Source organism: Vanellus vanellus (assembly GCF_965231255.1).
Source record: "Vanellus vanellus genome assembly, chromosome: 4".
NCBI classification, from domain to species: Eukaryota; Metazoa; Chordata; class Aves; order Charadriiformes; family Charadriidae; genus Vanellus; species Vanellus vanellus.
In genome coordinates this window covers 6,308,097-6,328,653 of record NC_138909.1, presented here as the reverse complement: position 1 = coordinate 6,328,653, position 20,557 = coordinate 6,308,097, and the positions used below count along the sequence as shown (strand labels likewise).

The 20,557-nt window shown below is 36.6% G+C and overlaps 1 protein-coding gene across 1 annotated transcript in view; it reads left to right on the top strand.

Annotated features, from left to right (window-relative positions):
- Positions 1-20,557, top strand: part of PRDM5 (PR/SET domain 5) — a gene marked incomplete at its 5' end in the record, with an annotated part of 84,255 nt that overhangs the window by 20,389 nt on the left and 43,309 nt on the right. The window contains 6 exons of the mRNA XM_082482944.1: positions 2,704-2,887; positions 3,627-3,801; positions 5,375-5,496; positions 7,862-7,941; positions 14,244-14,328; positions 15,623-15,780. Of these exons, the coding sequence (XP_082339070.1) occupies positions 2,704-2,887; positions 3,627-3,801; positions 5,375-5,496; positions 7,862-7,941; positions 14,244-14,328; positions 15,623-15,780 (804 nt within the window). The remainder of the gene's footprint in view (positions 1-2,703; positions 2,888-3,626; positions 3,802-5,374; positions 5,497-7,861; positions 7,942-14,243; positions 14,329-15,622; positions 15,781-20,557) is intronic.

Here is a 20,557-nt window from a genome sequence, read left to right as displayed (position 1 = left end):
CCCTCCCACAAGCCACGTGTGAAGGTGTATAACTGTATGGAAAAGCCAAGAATTTGAATGGGAGAGGTGCCTACGGTGGGACAGCAAAAGCTGTTGGAATAAGAAAGCTGTATTTGCTGGGCAGGTCAGTGTGGCCCGTAGCTTAAAACATGAAAGTCAAGGCAGGGGGTGAGAGAAGCAAAGTGGAATAATAAACCAGGAGTAGCGTGAGGGGAACTTGTGATGCCACCATGACCATCACTTGGAGTTTTTTCCAGTTGTGGCCTGCTGCAGAGGAATGTTGTTAACAAAACAACCAGCAGGATCTAAGCAGATGGGCAGGTGGAACAACTGCAGATGTGTTCTTAGTATATGGGAGGATTATTAAAATTATTAGAACTATTTCTTACTACATTCACTATGCCTATGTCTGCATGCACGTAGACACGTGTGTTTCACATGTAGACAACTGTGCTCCTGTTGGAGGGAGAGACTCGGATTCCTTTGTGGTTCTGGAGAACTTCCATTGCCTTCACTGAAAATGCTGCCTGAGGAGCTGCTACAGTGTGGGTTTATCTGAATTAGTTAGTGCTCAGAATACCTGACTGTTAGTGTTTGTTTGGCTGGAAAAGCCAATCTAATTAGCCTTGGAGGAGGAATGAGTTTGAGCTGTGTTTTAGTTTGGATTGGCATCAAAGCTAATTTCTTTTCAATATAAATGCAACCAAGATCACTCAAGCATTGAGAGTCCTTAGTACTTCTTCCATTAATCTTTTTACTAACCAAAAGTACACCAATGGGGAAGAACCAGGATTTTTTTATACACAAATGGACATGAGGGAAGTGCAGACATGGTGAGGATGCAGCAGTATTGATAAGAGCTTCGTAGTTAGGATTCATGCACTTGGTCTAGGTTAACCTGAAAAATTAGTTCTGCTTGCTGTTCTCCCAGATTTATTGTGTGGTATAAGATGCCATGTATGATCTCATTGAAATGTGTGCTATTTGGTTCTTCAAGTAAGTCTGGGACTTTATTTTTGCCTGGGATACATGGCTTTTTCTTTTTTTTTTTTTTTTTTTCCTTTCCGTTATTTTTTTGGCAATCCAGTAATAGGTATGTGCTTCCATTTATAAGGTTGTCTTGCTTTTAGAATAAAGTTGTTGTCCTAAACAGTTATGTGTTGGAGGTTTACGCCAGTGTTTTTATCCTGTCCAAGTGGAGACTGAGCGTAGAAAGACCTTTTACTATTCCTCATGTCAAGAGTTTCAGTACATGATTTGTTTTGAATTTAGACTGTAGTAAATTAAAGATATCTGCACCTTGACAAAGGCATATGAAAAACAGCAACTCCTGGATGTATGCAAAAGTTAGGGTGGCATGCTGATATCTATCTGGACTGCAGAATATATATCTTGAGGGGAAAAAAAAAAGCGTAATTTGTTTTGGTTTTGAATGCTGTTGTTGAGATAAGGACAGAAAAGTGATGCGTCCTTGAAAGCAGCAGCTGTATCATGTATCAAGTCTATTGAATTAAATGGGTTTTGCTCTTGTGTGACAATATCTTGTGTAATATTTAACAGACCTTCTAAAGCTTGAGGAATACTTACATCCCTGTTGACAGTTTAAATTTATCTTAGTATATTACAAAAATTAAAAATCATTATCTTGTCTTTGTGCTGTGAAGCTTGTTATAAAATACATGGCTAGATGTAGTGTAAAGAAGCTTCAATTAACTTTTCTGGATGTTAATCAGATAAGGTTTTAAGATTTATGATAGAAGTTGGAAGTCTTCATAAGTCTTCATTGCATAAAAAGGAGTCTCCTTTGGTGTTTTGGCTAGTAGCTCTAAAGCAGTTGGTTCACATATGGAAAAAAAAAAAAAAAGCAGGTCTGTATTTCAGTTTAGGAGACAGCTGGTTTTGCTATGGATTCCCCCCACCTCGCCTCTCCCCGTGCCAACCTTGGTAACTTTAGGTATTGTCAAAGACCAAAGTTGCTAGCTTATGTATCTGTTTGGAAGCTTGTTTATTCATTGTGGAGAAAGTTTTGAAGCTTGTTATTGTATAGTTTGTCCTTTCGTGGCTCTTTGGCCCTCTGTGGATCTGTGTATCTACACTGGTCTAAAATGGTAGAGGGTTTTGGTCTAGTGCTTTAAAGTATGTTTTACAGATATTTCTGCTAACTTGATAATGAAGATAACTGAACAGGGTTGAAAGCCTGTTCATGAAGAAGGCTGGGGTCTTAAGGAGAGAGACAGAGAGACAAAATAACACTATGTAAACATGCTACTGAAAGCTGGGTTGTAATTCATGCAGCCAGCAGGGGACAGAGCTAAAGCTGTATTTGTTATATAAATTATTTTATTTTTCTAAAACTCAATGTTTCATTCTCAAACTCTGAAGTTCATATCGTGCAGAGTGTGGCAGGAGACAAGAACTTTAACAACACTTTCACCTTGGTCTAGGCTACAGTTCATATTGGAAAAGCCTCACAGGTGAGGCAGGGGAATATTTCGAGAATACCAGAATACCAGGGCGCTTCATCAATGCAGCCACATTGCGAAAGAAATCTCAGAAAGGCTGTTCTAGCATTGTGCTTGCTGAGGAATGGAGCCAGTCCTTCCATAGTTGAGGGCTAATATTAGTTCAGGGTCCCATACTTGTCTCTAGATTTTACTTCTTCTAACGTAATTTTTCATTGCTTCTACTTACTGTTTGCAACAGGAAGGGGAAAATATTTTCTATCTGGCTGTGGAAGATATTGAAACAGACACAGAACTTCTGATTGGGTACTTGGACAGTGACATGGAAGAAGAGGAGGAGGAGGAGGAAGAAGTAACTGTTACCCAGGAAGATGAAGACAGTGGCAACAATAAAGAAGTGCAACCAGCTGGTGAAAAAATTGCAGGTGAGCAATATAGAATCATAGAATCTATGATTCTATATGTAAAAAAGAGGATAACTTGAGAGCTTAAAAGTAGTAACAAAGAGGAAAGAGAACAGTAACTGTATAGGACTAGGGAACTGGAAGGCTCCCCAGGTTTAGTTTGAGCTCTTATACGATTTTAATCTCTATTTTGGTTTGAGTTGAAGTTATTTTCTTTGCCTAATAAGAAGCAGACAGTCCTGTGAATGAGTGAGCCTAGATTGCATGAGAAGTTACCATTAATTTTTCATCTAAAGACGGAGTTCGTTTCACCTGACATACAGTCTTATGGAAGCTAAGGTTTTGCTCTAAGAGAGGTAGTTTCCCTCTTACTTAGATAGAAGAGAAATAAACCTTTTCATAAAACTGTTTAGCTAATCCTAAGGTAAGATGTCTAAGGAAAGGTAGGCGACCTGAGCTGTCTGGTGAATTCTCAGCATCTTTATCAAAGTAGAGACAACCTGGATGACTAATTTAGGCTAACAGCCTAAGTCACACCCAGCTTAATAGTGTGCATCCATTTTCAATGATGCTGATGGTAATTCACTCAAGATAGGCTGTCTATAATCCATTCAGAGACAATGTATTTTGTGAATTTTGTGATGCCATTTTGCATAATCTGTTTCTGGCGGAGAGTGTCTCTTAACGCAACCAAAATATTCCCTGTGAAAACTATTCCTTTACTTTTTTTTTTTTTTTTTTTTTGCCTCCAATCGTGCAGATCCCCTCACCTGTAAAGAGGACCATGCATGCCCAAACTGTGAATCCAGTTTTGCCAGCCAGGAGATTCTGGCTGAACATCTTCAGACTTTGCACCAAAAACCCAGTGAAGAAAAGGAATTTAAGTGCCGAAACTGTGGAAAGAAATTCCCTGTTAAACAAGCTCTACAAAGACAGTGAGTAGAAACAGGAGTGTTTTTTCAGCAATCATTTAAATCAATTTTATTCAATCATTTATTTCTCTTGGCTTAATAACAATTTAAGCTTTAATTTTATGCTTATGTATTTGTACCCTTACCCTTTACATAAGTAATTTAATATATTAATTTCTTGTATTTGTTGGAGACTTCAATTTGAATCGCAAAAATGTTGCTAATTTTTGAAGTTTTAAAATCAAACACTGTAGATCAGATCAGAGCTGCTATTTGGTGGAAAAACCATTGGTCTTCATCAGTGAATTATTTAGTAGTTTAGGAGATGTATTTTTTAAGATGTGGATGTTGTTACAGAACTGAAGTAAGATTTGGAAGAAAGTAAATGGTGTTCTAGGAGGACAAAAAAAGGAAAAACAATGCTTCATGTTTGCTTGATTAAATATTTGGGTGATGGAACAAACCCAAATAGAAACATGAAAGACGTGAAATTTAAAAGCACATCTTTACTGTCCTTGATATGCAAATATGCAGTTTTGTCACTAAAGTCATATACCTTACAATTATACTTTTGTACAAAACATAACTGGTTTTGTCTTTTGTTGTTTATATTTTATTTGCTTGCCATTAAATAGATATATTACTTTTTATTATACATTTAATTACAGATAGTACATTAGATGCTTAAGTGATTATAGATAATATATTTAATCTAACTGTCTTGTATTGGAAAGAAACAGACTCATATTGCATAGAATGCATTTAAGGCTGCTTTGGTAATAAATTGATCTCTTACATATGAATAATTTGAACATTCCTAGAACTGGCAGCTCTGTATGAGCTCTGTTCTTTCATGGAAATAAATAAAATTACATAGCAGAGAAATATTTGGGTGGAGGCAATTAAATATTCTGTCTTGAACTTAGACTTTTTCCTTCAGTCTATAGTGGAGGTTGGATTTGTGCTGTATATCTAGTTAAGTAAATTTTTACATCGTGCAAAGTAAGGTTAATCTGTGTGATGGTACAGCAGTATGATCCTGACTCTTGCTGTTTATGCATTTGATTAGTCCCACTAAATTCCAGGATACTTCACATATGAAATAGATTGCTCACCTACTTAAAGATTTGTAGAGCTGTATATATCTTTTTAGCTACTGCAAGCCTGTGTAAGATGTAGGATGTTCCCCTTATTTTGTGTTTTGTTTTTTTTTTTTTTTCTTTTTTATTTAGTGTACTTCAATGTACAGAGAATACCAGCCCAGGAGACTCTTCAAGAAGTTTTCAGTGCTCTGTTTGCAATACTTCCTTCAGCTCAGAATCGAGGTTTTGTGTCTGAGTTACTGGACTGCTGTCATATCATTGCTGGCCTCCCTTTGCATGTTAGCTTTCAAGTTTGTTAGTTTAAGTGAATCCTAACAGTGAAAGAAGTCAAATGCTTTCATTCCTATTTGCTGTAAGTAATGCATGAGGTGGCCTTGGAACTCTTCAGTGCAGCATGTGTTAAGCTCAGAGTACTTGCTTTGTGTCTGGTTTCTGTAGATAACTGCTTTATGTGTTGTGTTTGTTTTTTTTTTTTTACTGGTTATTCCATATAGTTATGAACAGCACAAGGAGGCGTGCAGAGGGGATGCCAGATTCATATGCAAGGCAGATAGCTGTGGGAAGAGGTTCAAGAGTAAGGATGCCCTGAAAAAACATAAAGAAAATGTTCACAGTGGTAAGAAAGAGTTTAATGTTTCTTTGGATAAAAGCCCTCTCGCATGTTCCTAGCCTTAAATTTGCAAATCAGGGTAAACATTGTCTTTTGTGTCTTTTTTAATGGCTTCATTTGTATCAAAAAGAAAATTAAGTAGTAACTAATTGCAAGAGTAACTATTCCTCCTTCCTCAAGGAGAAATTACTGTATACGAGATGAATCATCAATCTACTGTAGAAGATGTAATAGGAATTGGGGGAAGTTTAAACTGGGCAAATAATAGATAAAGCAAAACATTTCAGTAGTGAGGAAAATCAACCACTGGCACAAACTGCTACAGGAAGCGGCGAGTTCTTGATCTCTTGGTATTTTCAGGACACAATGGGATATCTTTCTGGAAGACATGCTTCACAAACGATTAGGCTTGATGAAGGTATTGCATAAAATTCTATAACCTCTGTTGTGCAGGAAGCCAGAGCAGACAATCCACTAGTCCCGTTAGGCCCTAGCGTTTTAAATCTGTACATTGTGAAACAATAGTTTTCAATCAAACTTCACTCTGTTTTCATGAAAGGGCAAAATACTGCTCTCAGGTCCACAATGCAGATCTCAGTTCTGGCATTCTGCTCTCTCTGCAAGTCCCCTCTCCATGTCAATGGAAGATCGGTATGTGTGGGGACAGCAGAATACCAGAGCGCAAAGAAAACAGTCTTTAGTTGATGGTCACAGCACTGAGATGCTTTGTGAGATTTTCATTACATGAAATCTTTCTTCTGCCAAACTCTTACAGCATACAGAAACCCTTAAACAACCGTTCTTATCTCCTTTTTTCAGTATTGGCAAGATTTTTTTTTTTTTTTCATACATAAGCATTGTTATGTTTAGGTTTAGCTTTGGTCAGTTATGTGGCGGTACACAAATTCCACAAATCTCTTGAATGATCACTCCAGACATAACTGAGAGCAGATGCCTGGAGGCTGTTTTAGCTCTGCCTGCACAATGAGTGGAGCTTTTATTTTACCACTCGGGAGTCATAGAAATCAAAACTGGTGTCAGTGCAGGAAGGAATATAACCCACTACTGCTGACAAACACTTCTAGAATTCCTTCCTGCCTTGTGTTACCTGGAGGCAAGGGAAAGTAGAAAGGATTGTTACGTATGTTGCCCGTTATGCAAAGCTGCGAACGGATATTCACTATCATCTTTTCCTCCTCTGAAAAGGTCTCGTTAATGTTCTTTTAAGTTGAAGTACTAAGTGTATTTTTCTGTATTTATGTGTATATCAGTAAATATAACTGTTTATGAGTTTTATAACAGCAAATGCATATGTGAGATTTAGTACTTTTTTACACTAAAATTTAAGTATTGAACCAATCAATTGACAGTGTACATGGTAGTAAGAAGGAGCAACATAATATGAATTCTTTAGGACAGCAAGAGCAGGTAAAATTTAGGACGCTGCGATTCTGAAAAATTAAGCTGGAAGCCATCCAATGAGTTAATGATCCAAACTTCCTCTGTGTTTGACTAAACAGTACTCACCTTGTTCGTTCTGTGTTCTTTTCAGTATTCAGTGTAATATGAACATAAGGAAATATCTTGCATGGGCATGTAGTTATAAACAAAGAATTATGTTTGTGGTGGCTTTGCCTTGTAATAAAATAGCTTTGTGGGTTACTAAAATGAATTTCAAAAGGTAAATAATAGATAAACCCAATTAAATGCTCTGTCACTTTTTAAAGCAACTGTGAAAAGGGAAGGAAAATACATCTGTTAGCTGACCTGTAGCTTGTTTTGTAATTTACATTGTAGATGAGTTTTCAATTCGTGATCTGGTGCTAATACAAATTGCCTGTCTTGTTCAGTTAAAGAGCATTAATGATACATTATTTTATATAGTATAATGCTTGATGCTTTCTTAATAAAGAAAAATGGGAAATGGTGGTTTTGACTTCAGTTTGGGATCTTTTTTGCCATTGCTGCACTAACTCCCTTCAGGAATGTTTCTGTTAAAGCTCTAGTATAAAGGTTTTGAAGTTATTAATTGTATTGACTTCTGGAAGAAATCAACTGTTCAGTTATAAAGCGAGTTGTTCTTAGTTGTGGATTGTGCTCTTCATATTGGATTGGTGATGTGTGATAACATCTATTTGAAGTTTTTTTTTCTTTATTGTTCTAGTTTTCTTGATTTACATTCCATCAGTAACTGGTTTGTTGGACACCCACAGAGAACTCCTGATACAGAACACTTTGAAGATGGGATACAAATGTAAAAATCTTATGTCAGTCAAATGACCTGTGAAAGTCACAAACTCAGTGGAAATATTTAGGTTCTTTCTTAGCACTTCCTTTTTAAGATGTTGGTGGTATTTTGTTTCTGTTTCAGGAAATTCTAGGAAGAAGCTGATGTGTTCAGTGTGCAATAAGAAATGTTCCTCAGCAACAAATCTCCAAGAGCATCGAAAGGTCAGTAAGATGAAGGCTAACCCACAGCAGGCTTTGACTTCACTAAGATGTGAGACTGTGGTGCTTAGGTCACTTGAAAGCTGCTGTAATGCAAACCTTTAGGTAATCTTTTTCATGGTTACAAACCCAGTGTATTTTATTGTGGGTATTTATTTTTGTAGTCACAATTGGTTAAACCAAAAAAATTCCTAAAGTTTTAATGCGTATTTGTCAAATACAAAAACGTTTGTGCTTATATCACTTATGCATTCCAACTTTAAGTCAATGTTGTCTGCTGTCTTTCAGCATTCTTAAACACTAAAGCTAAATATAAAACTGTTATGTAATGATACGATACATACAGACCATAAAATAGCTTCATGAGCCTTCACGTTTTGTGCAAAATACAATCTTTCTTATTACTTTGGGACATACCAGTAAAGGTGTTATTTGTAATTTCATTATGCAGTAGTAAAAAAATTTCTTCCTCAATAACAAAATTTTAATGCCTTTTTATTTATGCACGTAATCTTTTATAACCAGAATAGGAGGAGTTAACAGTTTGAAAAGCGTCTATTGGAAATAAGGGGGTTTATATAGAAATACAGATGGACTATGAATATGAGATTCTGAATGCATTATACCCAAAGGAAGTCCCAGCAAGATTAATTTGATAAATCACTAAAACCCAGGAGATTCTGTTTTTACAAAAAGCTACATTGTACTGTTTATCAGATTAACTGTAAGTCTTTAATAATACCCTGGTTATAACCTGAATCCATTGAGGATATAGATGATATCAATTAAAATGTTGTTGCAAAGAAAATGGTGGGGCCCCTACTTTTTAATTTGTTTTTCTCCTTGTGTATATTAATATGCCCATCATTTCTTGTTGAACAGTGCTATACTTTGTTACTCCTCAGACCAAGTTGTGGTATGCCTTGCCACATGTAATTACAATTTTTATGCACCTTGTGGTGGCCCTGAAAATCCAAAATTCAATGATTAGTGTGTCCATTTTATTAAAAAGTTCCTTTTGTTTCAGTAGTTGTAATTCTTTGCAGACACGCACTAACAAGCTTTTGAAGTAGCATTGATGGTAGGTCAGTTGAGCACTTATCTTAAGAATCACCATGAAGAGTTTGTGCATAAAACTTTATTTCCTTTTGCTCATTGGTTCCTCTTTTGAGACATCCAGAAAATTGATATTCCACATTCACAAGCTTACATCAGATAACAAAAAGGAGATTGCATGTAGGGCTCATGCTTTCTGTTTGTTCGAATTACTTTGCTTTTGTAGGAAGTGTGACAGGATCCATCACCAGCATCACCAGAAATATTTAGACAGGCAATAAAATCAGTAAGAAAATAATAGGTGAAACGGGGAGGAAAAGAGGTGTTTTTCCACCAATTTCCTGTCAATGTAAAGAATGAAAAGTTGTGAATAGAAGGGTATAGAAAATAAGAACAAGATAATAGAAAATAAGCACAAACAACAGAAAGAGAAATCTGACAAATGTAGAGAAAGAAGGTAAAGAGAGTGGCTATAGGGGAAATTGAGATCTGTTTACTCTCTGAAGACATGTAGCTTTCATGTCACCTTCAATTTAACCCCATTTTTAGCTTTGTGCATCTTGCAGCTTGCTTGTGCAAAAGATAAACCCTTTTTTAGCCATGTACAATTAAACTTTGCTGTCATCATCTTCTGTCCCTTAGTCTTACCCTCTTGTTTTCCAGACTGTTGCTTTTATCGTGCTAATTTTTGGTGGCACCACTTTTTTTTTTTTTTTTTTTTTTTTTTTTTAGTTTATCTCAATGGGGCTGGAAGAGACCTCAGGGGGTTTTCTAGCCCGTTCTCTTTTGCAGAGGGGAGTAAGCATGTACCTAAATCATCCTAGATATGTGCTGTCTCATCTCCTGAAAAGTTCCATTAAAGAGAATTCTACCACCTCCATAGGTGTCTCTGCATTCTCACTTCCAGCTTTAGTGCCATCAACTTTTTTGAATGTGTTCATTAGTCCAGCATTTGTTTTTTCTGATGTCCTACTTAATCTTCTTTGCTGCAAATGGAATTAATTGCTCTGTCTTATCTGACAGAATGCCAAGAAAAATTCACCACTGTCAACTTTATAACAATTAGCATATTGCAAAGTTATGAACTCCATTTGCAATTCCTAGACTGTACAAACACAATTATCTCAACCTTTCTTCATGCATCTGTTTTTCCAAACTACTTGTTCTTTTAGTAAGCTTTTTCTTCCTGTGAATTCTCTCTTTTTCACCTATGTGCTTTTTGAAGTCAGCTGCCCAAACACGAAGAGCCGTGATGCTTAGTTGAGCCACTGGTCGTGCCAAGTATAGTGGAATGAATGTCCTGAGTTTATTAATACAGAGAATATGTCTAATAATACATCTCAGAATGACAATGCTTTCTAACAGCAGCATCAATCTTGTTATTCATATTTTGTTTGGAATTCATTAATGTTTTTTGTAGTGGTGCTATGTAAACTGTTGGTAATCGTTTAACATTTGTGCAATTGATTTCTCCTTCCTAAATATTGAGTGTTTTGGAGCTTCATTGAGTGTGGATATCATTGTGAATTTTGATTTTGTCTTCCTTAGTGATTACAGTCCTACCCAGAATACTTTCATCTACCTTATTTATTTTATATTTGATTTCCAAAACTACTTACCATAATACAACCCTCCTCCTGCACGATGCCTACAAAACTTTAACAATTTGATGCTGATCCACTGATATTATTGCTTTTTGTGGTGATTGGTATCTTTTTGTTTTCCTTTCTGTCTATATCCACCTGTTCTCTTCTGTCTTATCCTCCAATTGTAAAGTGACATCCTTCTATCTGATATTTACAGTAGTTAATGATTTGGGCTGCTAACTGGTATGATAGTATAAAAAAAATAAATTCCCAGCAAACACAACTTAGAGAATGCTGTACAGGAGCTTACAGAAGACTGGGTAATAGAATGAAAAGGTTTGTTGTAAAATCTCCTTTCTGCAGGTTTGTGATGTCTGCTGTCAGAGCAAATGAAACACCATCTGAATTATATTCTGATACTAAGTTCTGAAGTTTAAATAAAATGCAAAATTCAGTCATCCGATGATAACAGTGAGCAAGCGAGGGGAGTGTTGTCTTCATTGAAGATTCTTGCTAAAGGGTTCCTTTTGTACCATTCAATATAGGTGTCTCATGTTTTGGATTTGAATTGCTCATGGGAACTTCAACTTAATTGACAAGTACATGTGAATAGTACAGGCTGCCAGGCCTCTCCACCAAGGCTCTACAGTTCTGTAGGTGGAAATGGAAGAAAAATTCCATCAGATCCCAGTGTTGCTAGTTTCTTTTCCCAGGCTGATGCAGTCAGAATTGATAGTGCTACGCTTTCAGTACTTGTAGGTAGATTGTGGGACTGTGTCTCTGGGCTGTACAGCTGTGGAGTCAGTTTCTGACTTTTGTTGTATGCAGGTGTTTTCAATGGTAAAGTAGCTAATTCTCCTGTTAAGAAAGATTAAGAACATCTTTGAGTATAAGGCAGTAAAGCTTTTGACTTTGCAAAAAGTCATAAAACAAATGCCTGTATGAAATGTAGGATTGTGCTTCACCAGCAAGACTAGTTTGTGCTGTTTCCCTTCTGTATTTCTTAGCAGATTTCTTACATGAATCTGTAAGATTCTATTAAGAGGCATGCTGTAGCGCAGTCTGCTGAAGTGATGACAGAACCAAGAAGCAACCTAAGACACTGAGTGTGTTTTACCGTTCATGAAAAATCCTTGATTACCTCTTAACTTTCTTTGTTGTAGAGCTGGGCTTCCTGCAGTTATGGTGAGGAGAGTCACTCTTAAACATCATATGTGATTCCCTCCCTCTCCCCTGCCTTTTTTCACCTGCCAGTTCCAAGTGTCTCTGCCCTTTTTCTTTCACATTGGACAGTGTTTTGTTCTACTGTGCAATCTTTATTTTTTGTGATCACTATGAAAGCCACAGAAAGGTAGGAATCCAAATTTTGATCACCGCTTTAAAATTCTCAATAACATTTAATAATTTCACCTGGATGCAATATTTTCATATACTTGCTCTCTCAAAGCACTGCCTTCCCACAGACAAGAGTCTTATCCAGTACTTGGAGTGGTAGATTGAAATTCAAATTAGTTTTTGGAAAAGTTGATCATGGATTACTTGTATCTTCAAAGTTTTAGCTCAGTTTACCCCAAACACTCTTTTGAATGACCTTTTGCTTTTCAATAGACCTAATGAAAATTTTGTCAGTCCTGTAAGTGTATTTATCTGAGCATATATTAATCTTGTTCAGATGCTTGCTGTTTTGTATAGCACTTAGCACTTAGTTGTTATCTGAAGGTGTAGCTCTTCATATGCCTACAAAACAATTTTAGTATGTTCTGACTTAAATGTAAGAGGGTTGTGTTGATAGCTATTACAGCCCCCTGATGAGACTAATTTTACTATACAAATAAATCATTGCACGAGCACTTGCCTGTGGTATTACAGCCTGTCTACTCAGACCGTGTTGCTTGACAAGTTTTCTTAAAATGAAAATCCATTTGAATATCATTATTCATAAAAATATTTGCTATATTTTATTACTGTTGTTTTACCATGTAATTGTATACTTTTCTAGAGAACTAGAGTGCCAGCTATAGAATATATGCTTGATAGCTACAGCTATTTAATGCACGTGCACACAAGTCTGTCTGATTCTTTTCTAAAGAATTGATTCAAGAGTACCAGCTATAGAATACATATTTGATAGCTGTAACTTTTTAATGCACATGCATGCAAGTCTCTGTTTTAATGCAAATGTATTCAATGAGACTGTTTATTAAACAATGCTTATAAGTTGAAATCAGACATTGTATAGTGTTAAAGCACAATCTGGGTTCTGATGTATTAACTATTATGTTTAAGAATACCTTACAAGTTATTTCAAATAATTGTGTTGGAGGAGGGGAGGGAATTCTGATAGCACTTGATTACAGAATTATGTAAACTTTAGTCAACAACCTAAGCAAAAATTTAGATCTTTTGGGAAAGGATAGAGTAGTAGATTGTGTGCATATAAGAGAAATTAATCTGAAATGCAGCTGGGTAAACAGAATATTTAGAACAAATGATCTTCATTTGAGCTTACCACCTGATTCTGTCTGAGCATTTCATTAAGCATCACTGTCCAAAGTGTGCGAGTTTGCAGAGATTGCAGGAAATGGCATAACCAATTTAATTTGCTCTAAAGTTAGTTTGTAAGTAGCGACATAAAAACATTGCAAGGCAGAATACTTAAGGAGACTCTTGTTTTGTTTTGTTTTTTTGTTTGTTTAAGTGGAAGTCTTAGTTGAGCTTTTTTACTGTGCTGTATGCAAATGTTTTTCATTGCAGTATTGTGCTGAACATTTGATATTTGTTATTTTTAGCCGCTAGATTCTCCTACAGAAAATCTATAGAGTTTTCCAAAAAGCTTCATGAAATGTGATCTCTGCCTGGAAGTTTTGCTGTCTAAGGCTGCAGTTTCAAAAAGCCAAAAATGTATGTTCAATTGCACTGTGGCTAGGTTAATGGGAGGCTGCCAATGGCAAATATAATACAGAGCAGAAGGTGAATGGTAATCATGAGAGGTGGAGAACTATGTATGTGTTGTGACTTTGGGGAACAGTAAATAACACAGGATTAATTTTTTTTAAATGAGTATCAGAAGTTGCAGCTCTCAACTGCCTCTTGTTTTTCCACCATTTAGTCCTTGACGACGTTATGTTCTGTGATATTGAAAATCCTGCTGATGCTTACTGCATTTACAGTCTTAAGAGACACTGGTGCCCATCCACTGTCTTGCCTCTGAAAGCTTTTAAGAGAAACAGTCCTGAAAGAGTTTGATAGTACTTGTTTTTTAAAATTTTTACAGTAGTTACGAAGTAGTTACTGTGCCATTTTTACTTATGTCTTATTGACTAGAAAGAAATGTTCTGAAAAGGTATTCTGCATCTCTTTCTTTTAATGCTTTCATAATAGTGATATTTTAAATGGATCTGATATTGTAAATTTGAAGGTTTAACCTGTGTTTCTAAATGTAGTTTTAGTGATAATTTTTTGTTTGCGGTGATGAATATTTTTTTGAGAGATACTGTTGTTCACCAAGGGACTAGCAAGGGGGAAATCACAGAATATTAATGAGTATTAGTATAGCTACTGGCTAAGAAATAGTTATGGTCTGTTAGAGAATGTTTGTATATGTAAGATGTGTGATCTTGTTTGAGATGCGTATTTAATTATCATTAAACACTCATTTTGCAGGTCCATGAGATCTTTGAGTGTCAGGAATGTGACAAGAAATTTATTTCAGCTAACCAGCTAAAACGCCATATGATAACTCATTCAGGTAACGTACAGAAATAACAGAGAGATGTATGTGTGTATATCTATTTAACATATATTCACTTTTACCTGAATTAGTTTCTTATAGAAGGCCTGATGAATTCTGTGTTGTCCTGGTTCAAGAAAATCTCAGCTTCCGTGGAAACCACCTAAGCTACCCTTTCTAAACCTTTCAAAAATCCAAGCGTAGTGCTATAGTCGCTTTCCTACTGCTGCTTTGTCAACTATTTTTTTTATGCTAGCTGGGGTAGATGATGTCAGTTAGCTGGGATGGGGCAAAAGATTGCTAGTTGGCTTATAGAGGAGGTGAAGAACCGGTGGTTGAAACTTCATGTCGAAGAGAAGAGGATGGGAGCTGGGGAATCCTGTCAGACAGAAATCTGTGATAGAAAGGGAAACAGTCATTCATATATGTATATTTATATATCTGTTAGTGGCCTCACGTGCACGTAGTTTCCAGTCAGAGGAAGCAGCTTGTACTCCACACTGTTTCATAGACCACACACAAATGTTTCATTGTGCCAGTCCTTTGACAGAACAGGTCACTGTGAGCGGGGAGTGGCCTGTCTGTAGGTTTGACAGTGTGACACAAATTGGCTCTGCCAGGATTTCTGATCACTGCAGTGTAATGTCTATTTATTTCACCAGTGATTAGAAACACCAGCCAACACAATGGAAACACAAACGTTGTTCTGTCAAATACATTGGCATTTAAAAAAATGTCATTTTTTTACAGCTGCACAGGCTTATAATTGAACTATTTTCTTAGTATCAGTCTGCACCAAAAGCTCATTTCTTATAACATAATCTATATCTCAGAGGCTCCTAGCTTTCTTTTGACACTTTTGGATGAGCGTTAATGTAGTTAAGTTGCAGTCACCAGTTGAAGCATAAAGGCTTTTTGCATAGGAACTTTTGATTTTGGAAGCTAATATGTATATTGTTAATTAAGTTTTAAAACATTTAAACTGTCATGCCCTCTTTCACATTTGTAATCTGGAAACAGGGTTTTCCTCTTTGAAGTCATTCTCTTTTGATTTAAGCTAATTAATCAGAATTTAGTTTTAGAATGATTCTTGCAAAGAATGTGCCAATTTCTTGAGATACACCGTGGCTCATCTTTTGTGAAGTGACTTAACTGTCTAACATAAAGGGCATTAGATGTCTTTCTAATTGGTTTAATCTTAATTGGGTTGACTTAATTGCAAAAATCTCTCTGAGGAGATGACTGTCTCTGCCTTTCATCTTCTCCCCCTGTATAAACAGGAGATTAAATGTCCCCCACTCATTTTCTGCAGAAAAACGCCCCTACACCTGCGAGGTTTGCAATAAGTCCTTCAAACGACTTGATCAAGTGACTGCACACAAAATAATACACAGTGAAGATAAACCTTATAAATGCAAGCTTTGTGGAAAGGGATTTGCCCACAGAAATGTTTACAAGAATCACAAGAAGGTAAAGCACTCTGCTGTTGTTGTTTACAGGTCTGCCAGCCTCAGATTTGCAGATTTTTTTCTTTTAAGTGGTTCTTCATTAAGCTCTGGCATGCTTATAAACATGGGATTAAAGTATTGGAGAATGTATTTTTTAGTGTTCTTTGTTATATCTAAAATCTCAAAATACTAAATGAATTCTAGTAAAAAAGTGAAATAAATAGAAGGAAATCAGTTACTTGGTTAAAAGCATCAAACAAATCCCTATTTTGACTTTCCTGGGTTTTTTGTTTTGTTTTGTTTTTAACTTGTCTAAAATGTCTCCGAACTTTTTGTTTTTAAAAAAGACCATATTTGAATAAAACTAAGTGTAGTCCTGTTGCAGTCATTGTCAGACTTAGCAGCAGATGCTTTCAAACTATACTGGATTTGCATTGGATAGTGTTCACACATTAAAACAACATCAGAAGAAGTGTTACCTGAAAAACAGGCTCATGAAAAGATGCTTCACTTCTGTTGATTTAAGCTTAAATCTGCTTGGCCTAATTTCTGTAATGCTGGTCATTATTTTTAACCTGGGGTTACATTTTTAGTGGAAGGCTGTATCCATGACTGCTCTTTCAGAATTACGAGGCTGTAAAAAACAAAGAAAGAAAGAAAAAAAATTACCTGTCTGGTTTTGTGCCCAGTATTTGGAACCCTTTGCTTTTTTTCTTTTTTTTTCCTTTACATTTTTTAAATACTTCCTTTTTTTGATGAATCTGATATGCCCATACTTACAAGTCTTTTGCAGTTTGGCTCATGTTATATGCCATCTGGGAATTTGGCACAGGATCTTTGCACCATCTCTTGCACTTTGAGCCATAAATCATGTAAGAGTAATAATAATGCCTGTCGTAGGATGAAATGGTGATGACCGTCTAAAACAGAAAGCATGTGGAAGCCTGCTGAAGGACAAGATTAGCTCCCATATATGCTGTGGTTGTACCTTATGTTTTAGACTTTATTAAGAAAATGGGGCAGAATCTCACAAATTGGATATATTCTAAAGAAAATGTATAAAATGCTATCTATATCTTAAATGAATACTTTTTACATATTTCCTTATGTTAATTTGCAGTTGATGATTGGTAGGGAGTTTGGCCTGAAAATGGAATTCAGGATTAAGTGTGAATGAGTAAACAGTGACCCAATTCTGTGTTTGAAGCAGCAGCACCACTAACATAAGCAAGGATTAGAGGCTCCACTTAATGGGAAAAATATTAAAATTTAGACAGATTTAGTGAGTACCTAATTTTGACAGAACTCCTTGAAGCGTGTTGGAATACTTGTTTCCTGAACCTGTTTGCACATAGTACTGGCTGTAAATCAACCCTGTCTTATAATGAAAGAAACTTATTCCTGTGTTTACATGAAGTTTACCCAAACAGCTGTGAATATGCAGCCATCCACATTTAGGTCTCTAATTTCACTTGCTAAATGAAGAGATGAGCATGAGAGACAGGAGACTAACATAGATGTCCTGAATTGCTGTTTTAGACACGCCTCTCTCCATTGAGTAAACAGTGTAAACAAGGAGAGGTAGTAGATAAGAGGGGGGAGTATGGATGTGTATACACAAAACCAATTGTGAGGTGTAAGTCATGGATTTGGTAGTTTGGGATGCGAAAATAGTTCTAAGTGCCATGAACTTTGGGAGGGTGACGCCGCTATTAGGGGAAGAGGACAATAGTTCTTTTGCTTGTTCACAGGAAAGTTAATCCAGTAACAGTGGAAACTTAAACCTTTGTTGTGTATCATATTTCTATGTGTTTCTTCAGCTCAGGTTTTTAACAATTCTTTAGGTGTGAATTCCTTTAAGATGTCCTCCTAGGTTTCATTTTCTTTTGGAGGAAGAAGAGTTTGCCTCTGAATAATTTCACAGTGCTTTTTTGAGTTCCAGGACGCAGTTACCGTGCTAGTAGCAGGGAGCTTAGGAACCTGCAGTAGGAGTGATGGGTATAGTAGTTAATAACACTTAAATCAACAGCATTTAACAGAAAACATGCTTCCAAGTTTGATAGGAACACGCTTGAAAACACTCTTTGGGTTTTACAGCGGAGCTGCATACTCTTTATTTATAATAAGTATACATACATGTACATTTTGTGCCTTTGAATTCTTATTTTGTGTTTTAGATGGAAACTTGTTGCTTTTTCTGTGATTCCTTTATGGGGGTTATTTAATCTGATTTTGTGTTGGGAGTATAAGAATAAAAATGGCTCCCACAATATGTGCTTTTAATCATCTTTCAGATGTGGGTGAATGTTGGGTCATTTCAAAGTTGCAGAAGGAAATTAGTTCCTCCCATTTCACAGGATTTCACTGGGAGATAGACAGTGGAGTTGCTAAGAGTGTATCTGCTCCGTTCAGTGGAGCATTGTGGTTTGAACCCTTACTTAGCACTCATTATGCCCTTACAGCTACAGATCTGAGAGTCGGGAACTGTTAAGTCTTCCTGTGGTACCTCTAATGTACTGCACTGCTCTGTGGAGGTGCATGTGCAAGCTTGCTTTCTCACTTGCTTGGAGAGATGTCAGCAGTGAGAAGCGTTATGTGATGTGGAACTAGCTCAGATATTTTTTGAAAAAGCTCAGACTATATGACTAAGTGATCGTATGAAGAATACGCTTCCATTTTTGTGATGAGGAAAGAGAATGGTATCTGAAATTAAGAGGCAAATGTAGCATTGGGTTGTGCTACAGATAAAAGTAGTCACCTTTCATCCAGGTTAGATTGGATGAAGGTGCATGTTCTATGCCATAGAACGCACAGAATACTTCATACAGGAGAAAGCAAAGTTTTTGTTCCATCTGCTCCTTTTTTGCTATGTATAAAGGATGACTTCAGAGAATAAAATATGAGGCTATGACAATGAGCAGAAATAGGTCAGCAGACACAGGATTTCAAAGGGTTTATGGTTAATCCAGGGTTATTTGGTCCTGGGGAGCATAATGAATCGAAACAACTGTATTCTCTCAGTTTCTCTACTGGGAATAAATAGTCTTGAGCTGGGTTTAAGCCTTCACAAACGCTGTGGTAGGAAAGGCTGCCATGAAATATTCCATAAGAGCCCATCCTCAGTTGCTTTGACTGTATGGCTGTCCCCTGCTCTGACTGAATGGAAGCCATCTCTGATCTGGAACCTGTTAGCCCACAAAAGAACAGTAATAGAACTAATACGCTTGTTTGAGAGAATACTTCTCATTAAGATTTGCATGGCTTTTTGTAATAGATCTAATTTGTTTCTGGACCTTCACAAAAGAGGCAGGTGATCTGTGTATCCTTGCACGTGGGTATGCCTAGTTAGGTGTTTTTCTTTGTAGTGAAGTTAAGATGTGCAGATGAATACTTATATTTTGATCAGAAAACTAGAACTGTCAAGGAGATGCTAAGAAGGAATTCTGTACAAATGACTGTGCTCTTCAGAACTATCACTCAAGTGATGAGTGTTCTAAAACAAGGCATTTTTTTAAATAAACATCGTAAATTTTGCGCTCGTGAAAGGTGCCAGATTGACAGCCCTAGAGACTGAACCCTTCTATTTATCCACAGAACAGGTACAGCACAGACAGCAGCACTGCGAGCTTCCCCACAGTGTCTCGTCAATATGTCTCAACCCTGTTCTGGAGGAACCACCTGTTGAGGTGAGAAGGTAGTTCAGTCTCTTCATGTCCTGTCAATCCTTGGCCTGACTGCTGAGACTGCCAAGCAGGGTGTCAACTAATGCAAACACTGATGTAGAAGCTGAACTGAAACATTCAGCAGATTTTATGTAACATGTGATGTATTCCTCACATTTGCTGGTGCTCCAGTTGCCTTTTTGCTTTAAGTGACATAGGCCGAGGTCAAGGAATTGTCTTTGAATCCAAAGCCTCTGTATACCATTGCAAGTACTATAACATTTTGGGACTGTTGTCTATGTAAGAGGACGTTTGTGTTAAAATCAGCCTAGGTTCAAGGCCCTCAGTCTACATCTAAATAATTATGCTGACTCCCCACAGTCCCTTTTTTCTCCCCAGTTTAAGGGATAGCTGCAAGTGTTGTATCATATTATGAATAGCCAAAATAGATGTACTGTGCTAATATTTACCCTTAGTCTACAAAATTAACTAGTTTACCTAATTTTGTGCATATTATAAAACACTGTCCATCCCCTTTTCCTCTTGGCACTGCAGCTTCTCCTTAAGGTCTTTGAGAACTAATACAATATTTAGACACTGTTGCTTTAAAAACTTGCTTTCCTTTGCAAAAATAGTAGGAAATTGGGTAGCTAATAAATTGTACAAATTAATTTACTGTCTACATTGGGAGAGCACTTAATAATGATAGGAAACAGGGAAAGTGCTTTGAAATTTATGGAAGTAGAATGAAGCTGGATGTTTCCACAGCTCCAGAAAAGAAATCTGCTTCAGTAACTCTACTTTGAGAGACTCATCCAAGCTTAGCCTTTCATTTTATTTATGGCTTTGAGGCTGTTTCTCAGCTATGGTGAATTTTTCTACAGCAAATGAAAACCTTGGTACTGTTGCCCCGCCCTGCCTTTTTCTTTCAATACAAGAAGCTGAAACAAGGATATCAAAGACTAGTCTCATGACTTGAGAAATTTTCTTTTCCAAACTTTAGATACTATCTTGAGATAATCAGATCAGTTTTACCTTCAAACTTAACTTAGAAAAAGGTTTTTGTGTACATCTTTAATTTTAAAGTGTTTATTCATATTAGTAAGTAATTAAGGGCAGTGTTAGTACTGATAAAGC